Consider the following 7,111-nt stretch of genomic DNA (forward strand, 5'->3'; position numbering starts at 1 on the left):
CCTAACCCACTGAGCCACCCAGGTGTCTGCTTAGTGCGTTTTGGATCCCGTCAGTCCCCAGATCCGTCTGCTGCCCTGCAGGTGCTGCGGACAGGATCTTCAGTGGCGAGAAGGGCACCCTGGGAGCTCACAGAGTAGGCTCTGGTTTGAGATGTGATGTCACATTTCTTGTGCCCAGAGCTCCAGGGCAGGGGCTCCCAGGACGATTCCCTGCTGTTTCCATGGCCCCCTGCAGGGGAAGGCCCGTGCGCCCAGTATAGCAGGGAAGCAGCCACCAGGCTTGCCGTCGGATGCCTGGCATCCCAGAACCGGGCCTCTGGAGCCCACACACTGCAGGTTCAAGGACACCAACCCTACCTTGTGTCTAGTGTCCTCCTAGCAAGGGCGATGTCACCGTCTTTGATCTTAGCTTTGAGAATTCATTTCGCGGTTCCTCCAGCAGATACCTCACTGTCTGCTCTGGACCCGGCCCAGACGGAGCAGAGAACAAAAGGGCACAGATCCCGGCCCAAGACCCACACGCTGGCAGACAGGGGCGGCGGGGGGGCAGGGGGCTCCTGCAGCCTGGGGAGTGGTAGGTGAGTTAAGAGAAGGTGCTTGCAGGAAGGCAGCGTGGGTCAGCCCCAGCCCTGCCATGCCCCCGGCGCGGCCAGGGAGGGCCCTCCCCAGCACCTGATTGCCCCGTCTGTGAAGTGGGGGTCATGGTGGTGCTGTCATGGGAGTTAAACAGGCTCGTGTCTCTGAAGCCCGGTGAGGAGCCGCTGGCACATTGTACATGCTGTTCACCGCCCGCTGTTATCGCCGGAGGTGCTGAGCAGCGTGGGCGTGGAGGGAGGGGGTGCCCATGGGCTGGGATTCACTCGGACGGGGGCACTGGAGGCAGAGAGCACGGGTACCCTGCAAGGGCCTTCTACATTGCCACAGACCATGCAGTTGCGGGGTGCGGGGTGAGGCCCCCCTCCGAGCATCTGCACTGTCCAGGGAACAGCTCTGCGGTCAGCATGGCGAGGCGGAGTAAAGTCGGGGCACCATGGACTGGGAGGTTGAGCCAAGGGAGGGCAGGGGAGTGGCGTGCTCTGGCGTATGCTGTTGTAGGGTCCTGGTGGCCGGTGGGTGGAGTGGACCCAGGGAGGAAGGAGGGACCCCGGCTGGGCAAGGCAGGCGACGGTCATGCCGTGGGCAGAGATGGCGAGAAGTGGGTGGGCGGTGAGTACAGCCTGGAGGAGGGGGCGCCGCACTTTCCTGATGGGCTGGACCTGGGGCAGGAGGGAGAGGAGCGCGGACGGTGTCACCAAGCTGTGGGGCCTGAGCCAATGTGGTAGAGCCCCCGCTGGGGGATTGGAACGTCCGCGAACGCAGCAGGTCTGGGGGTGCCGGGAGTTCCATCCTGGACATGGCAGGCTTGAGATGGAGTGTTTGTTCCCTGGGGTTGCCGTGGTGACAGGCAGACCCGGTGGTCTAACAGTAGAAATGTCCCCTCTCACAGTCCAGAGGCCGGGAGTCTGATGTCAAGGGGGCTGCAGGGCCGAGCTCCCGCTGGGCCCCCGGGAAATCCGTCCTTGCGTCTCCTGGTCCTGGTGGTGGCCGCCGGTCTTCAGAGCACCGTGGCCTGCATCTGACTCTGTCACACGGCCTTCTCCTGGTGTGTCTGTGTCTTCTCGTGGTGTTTTCCTCATGAAGGACACCAGTCCGGTTGGATGAGGGGGTCTCACCTTAACTCAATGACATCTGCAAAGACCCCATTTCCAAGTCAAGCCACATTCACAGGTCCCAGGGCGTTAGGATTTCAGTGTGTCTTCTTGGGGGACATGCTTCAACCCTAATGGACAGCTGTTGGACGTCCCAAGTGCAGGCGTTGAGTAGGGAAGGCCTGGAACTCAGGGGCAGCCTGGGCGGGAGACACAGGGCGTCACGGGCAGGTGGAGGGCCCCGAAAGCCAGGTGACTTCGTGAGGCTGCCACAGGGCTCGTGTGTGTGGTGCCCAGAGGTGGTTGCAGGGCCAACTGGTGGGAACAGCAGTGAGGCTGAGGTGGGCAGACAGAGACGTTGGAGGAACACTGGCTGTGCCATGTCCTGGAATCCAAGTGAAGACTATATTTCCAGAAGTTTCCAGAAGGACAGAGTGGCTGACCAAGGGACGTCCTGCTGGGTGGGGAGGGGGTGGTCAAGTAAGAGAAGGACTGAAAACACGGACTTTGGCAAAAACTGGGGATTTGACCAGAGTGTTGAGAGAATTCTAGGTAGAAACTTGCCCACCTGGATTTCCTCATCTATGGCTTTTTAAACTTGATTTCCAGCCCCTGGGATTTTATCTGCCTGTTCCGTGTTTACTTCTGTGACATGTTTCCTTGTGTGTACCGTGGGGTGTGCATCTGGACTTGGGCTGAGCACTGAACCACCCCCCCAGACGTGGCTTACTGGGTGTGGGAGCGGGGCAACGCTTCAGACAGTGCGGCCGCTTGGGGTCACTGGTCACAGGGAGCAGCGGGTCAAAGCCACAGGAGGTCCCTGTCCACACTCACTAGAATGACCATCAGGAAAACAGCATGCCACACTGGCGGCAGATATGAAGAAAATGAACCAGAGGAACAAGGGACCCATCGCTTGAGGCAGTGTAACTTGGTATCTCTCCTTTGGTGTATTAAAAATACACTTGCTCTGTGATCCATCAAGTTGGAGCCCTAGGTGTCTACCCAAAAAGAATGGAAACAGACATCCACGGAGTGACGTCTATGGGAACGACCGTTAGAAGCCAGAGGCTGGCCCCTCACCCTGTCCACATTGTTACTCCGATAGACTGTCCAGTCCCTGGCGCTCGATTCAGAAAGTACCTGCTTCTGAGAAACAGGAGGGGTGGCCTGGAAAGGGCACAGGACGTGAGCTTTGGGGGATAATAGAAATGCCTGTCTCTTGCTTTGGGTACCACGTCAGAGCCCACCAGTAGAAAATCTAAGATCTCGCATTGTTATCGTATGTAAATTTGAAGTTGTTAAAACCAAGAAGTGACCCGTGTGATGGGTGTCCCGGGGGCTGTGTAGCAGTGCTGAGGGAATGCCAGCTGCCGGGGCTGGGAGGAGGCTGGGGGAGCATCCTGGGCAGCGCCCCCCACCCCACCTCCCCCACCGCCATCAGGGCTTCCGTGGAGACTGGAAAGGCAGGGAGACAGAGCTGACCTGCAGCCCAGGGGGGGACCTGGCTCTGCCTCGTCGTGAGTGCTAGTGGCTTAAAAAGGAAATCTCCGTTATTTTGCTGGATTGAGCTTCTTGTAAGGCAAAACGGATCCCCCTCCCTGCTGTAAGCTTCTTAACGGACTATGTTCAGATTTCAGTTTCAAAGCAGCTTTTAAAAAATATATGTCTAATCAATACAGATCTTTTCCAAGTAATACATTGCTCTTGGTGCTTCGTTTTTGAAAGAATTATTCAACAGTGTTGCCTTATTCAAGTAACCTGATAGTGTCTATTTTTTCCCCTTGCAAATAAAAGCTGCAGATTCTCGTTGACACTGGAAGCAGCAACTTCGCCGTGGCAGGTGCCCCGCACTCTTACATAGACTCGTACTTTGATGCGGAGAGGTGAGTGATGGGGGCGTGGCTGGGCGCGGCCGGGTTTCGGGGCACCACACCCATGCTTGAGAATACACTGGACCAGGAGAAGCCAAAGCTCGATCATTTTGAGGGGGGGTTCTGTGTATATGTGTGTGTATGTGTAGCTGTCTGTGCCTATGGTTGTGTGTACCTGTGTATGTGTAGAGATCTGTGTGGAGGTATATACGATTGTGTGCATATTTGTGTGTGTGTATTTGTGTAGACATCTGTGCATAGTTGTGTATTGTGTATATGTGTGTATGTAAATATTTGTATGTATGTGTAGGTATTTGCATGTGTTTGTGGTTGCATATGTGTTTGTGTGTATGAGTATATATCTATGTATATGTATAGATATCTGTTTATGTATGGTTGTGTCTGTATTTGTGTAGATATTTACATTTGTGTATATGGTTGTGTGTATATTTGTGTGTATGCATATATGTATGGTTGTGTGTCTGTATTTATATAGATATTTACATTTGTGTATATGGTTGTGTGTATATTTGTGTATATGCATATATGATTGTGTATATTTGTAGATATCTGTGTCTGTGTATATGGTTGTGTATAAATGTATAGATATCTAATATGTGTATATGGTTGTGTGTATATTCGTGTGTATGTGCATATGGTTGTATATCTCTGTATATATCTGTGTATATGAGTAGATATCTGCATATGTGTATCTGGTTATATGTATATTTGTGTGTATGTGTATATACTTGTATATATGGATAGATATCTACATATGTGTATATGGTTGTGTGTATATCCATGTGTTTGTGTGTATGGTTGTATATCTCTGTAGGTATATGTTTGTACATATGGTAGATATCTGCGTATGTGTATATGGTTGTTTATATTTGTATTTATGTGCGTATCGTTGTATATCTCTTTAAGTATATTGGTATATGAGTAGATATCTGCATATGTGTATATGGTTGTGTGTATATTTGTGTGTCTGTGTAGACATCTATGTATATGTAGATGCCTGTGTCTGTAGATGATCATGTGTATATTTGCATGTATATCTATATTAGTGTGTATGTGTAGCTAATTTGCATATGTAAATATGGTTGTGTGCATATTTCTGTGTGTAGACATCTGTGTATATGTCGATATCTGTATGTGTGGTGGTGTGTCTTTGTGAATGTGTATATGTTTGTGTATATCTGTAGCTGTGTGTGTGTGTGGTCTTGTGTTTTTCTGTGACTGGTGGATCTGTCCGGGTGCCTGTGTGTATGAGTTCCTTCCGGGGGAGTCCATGGGAGGATTTTCCTAATAGCTGTGGTGCGTGCTCCTGACCTTTACATCCTGAAAATTCAAGCCAGCTGGACGTTGTGTGGTTCACCCGACCGCAGAGAGCACACCAGCCTTTCATGGTCATTGAGGCCTCCAGTCGTAAGCGGCGGAGGGCTGGAGTCGGGAAACGGGCATTTGGTAGAAACATGAGGCTGTTCTGGGCAGCGGCTTGGGTTCTTCAAAGCTCAGTCATGGTCAAGGTGTGGTTCATTAAAACCACTTCCATGCGAGGAGGGTTTCTGGTGCCTGGAATCTGTGGCTTGCGTAGTAAGGCCCACGGAGCACTGAGGCCTAGGACCGGGCTCCAGGCCTCTGTTACAGGGCTGTGAGGCCACAGTGGAGCCCGGCCAGCGGTCTCTGCGTGCTCTGGGCCTCAGAGAGCCCGAGGTGGGCTCCGGACATAGCCGCCAGGGCCTCCTGGCAGCATTCGGTTCCCGGAGAGCCCGTGGGGCCAGAGCCACTACCTTCTGGTTGCATGTGTTGATTTCACATCCATGCTTGTGACCGGAAAGTTGAAACAGATAAAACGAATAAGCCGACAGGTGGCTTGCTGTCCAGGGTCTCCAGCTGTTGCCTGACCCAGAGCGGCCCCAGTACACTCCCTGCTCACTTGCCTCGTCCACAGTCTCTGTTCCAACAAACCCCAGCGAATAATGGCTGGGAAGCTTCTGGAAATAGCGGGCAACTTTCCCAAGGCAGTCTAGCTGGCCCTGTGCAGAAGTGCCCATCTCTCTTTTCCTGGGAATGTGTCTTGGTCTCCCGTTTGATAGGGCAAGAGGTGTGGTCTCCTGTGCGTGCAGCTGGAGGATGGTGGGAGCAGGTGCGAGACAGGCCTCCTGGGGCCCCCACACCCCCAGCTGCCCCTCCTCCAAGAGCCTGTAGCTTAGCGTATGACTCACTGTATTGATAACATAGTAATGCCATCGTGGACATTCCGAATGAGCTTCCCGGCCAGGGATATGTGCAGTGGGAGCAGGGCTATTCCCTGTGTGTGCAGGAGGTAAGGGGCTACTCTCTACCCCTCCCCGTCCTGATGGGTGGTCCGCCCATGTCCTCTGCCCCCGACAGTCCCCCGTCCCCAAGTTGCTTGCTCTGGACTACTTCGTCATGGAGCAGAACTTCGAGTTGGTCCTGACCTTGATTTTACCCGTGTAGCACAGGAGGGCCAGGAGGCCAGGAAGCTTCTCCACATTCCAACTTCTAGGTCTGCATTCGCAGACCATCAGCCCCAGAACGCTGTTTTTCGAGCCAGTACTCTGTAATGCCCTGAATGGAAAGCAAAGGCCATACATAGCACTTGGCTCGTACCTAAGTCTAGATGCCCTGCTGTCGCACTGGGGAGAATGAAGAGAATGGTTGTCAGTACCGCGATACGGGCACACTCTGGGTCGACAGTGGGGGGTCGTGAGTGTCCCCAGGACCTTGCAGCACCCGGTGCAGACTGATACAAGGGGGTCGAAGTAGATTCAGACCCCCCCCCCCCCCAGAGCCTCTTGGGTTGGGGACAAGATTTTCCAAATAGATAAAGGATCTTGGTAAAGTTTCCCCCCAATTTAGTTGCATTTCTGGAAAATGCAATGTGTGTTCAAAGTATGTAAAAAGTGTTACTTTGGTGGCAAAGCAGTCCTAGCCCTACGTCTTTTCCATTGTAGGGCGATGGTCCCCACATGTCTCCAGTGTCCCAACACCTACCGTGGGGCCCAGAGCACACATGCTTGGAGCTCGGCTGTAACTTTAGTGGCTTTTCTTCGTAGTTCTGCCTTTCATTGCGGATCTGCAGACACACGAGACACAGTGAAGCCAAAGCGGGGGAGAAGGGTATAGTCATGTTCGGCTCAAGTGTGTGGATTTACCCACGGGATGAGTATTTCCTTCCCAGTGCATAAGCAGCATTTCCTTGGCATACACCCTCAGCCAGGGGTCGAGAGGGGCCAAACAGCACTTTGCAGGCCAGTCACGCATTTGCCGTGCAGATGCAGTTACGGAAACATTTGAGGGTGAGTCATAGCATTACAAATGCTGTGTACGATGGCAGTGAAGATGTACAGTATTTGAGGGACTATAGGCTCCCGGTGTCTTATTTACCTCCTACTCTGTTCATGGTTTGGTTGAACAGTGGTTCTCTTTCAGGCTTCAGTAGGGCAGGTCTTTTTTTCTTTTTTTTTTCTTTGACTCCCCACTGACTGAACGGGGAGCCCGATATAGGGTTTGATCCGAGGA

The 7,111-nt window shown here is 52.7% G+C and overlaps 1 protein-coding gene across 1 annotated transcript in view; it reads left to right on the plus strand.

Annotated features, from left to right (window-relative positions):
- BACE2 (beta-secretase 2) overlaps nt 1–7,111 on the plus strand; it is an 85,609-nt gene that overhangs the window by 32,100 nt on the left and 46,398 nt on the right. Inside the window, exon 2 of the mRNA XM_059392377.1 lies at nt 3,486–3,574. Coding sequence (XP_059248360.1) covers nt 3,486–3,574 — 89 coding nt within the window. The remainder of the gene's footprint in view (nt 1–3,485; nt 3,575–7,111) is intronic.

The sequence above is a fragment of the Mustela nigripes genome, chromosome 2 (assembly GCF_022355385.1).
Source record: "Mustela nigripes isolate SB6536 chromosome 2, MUSNIG.SB6536, whole genome shotgun sequence".
NCBI classification, from domain to species: Eukaryota; Metazoa; Chordata; class Mammalia; order Carnivora; family Mustelidae; genus Mustela; species Mustela nigripes.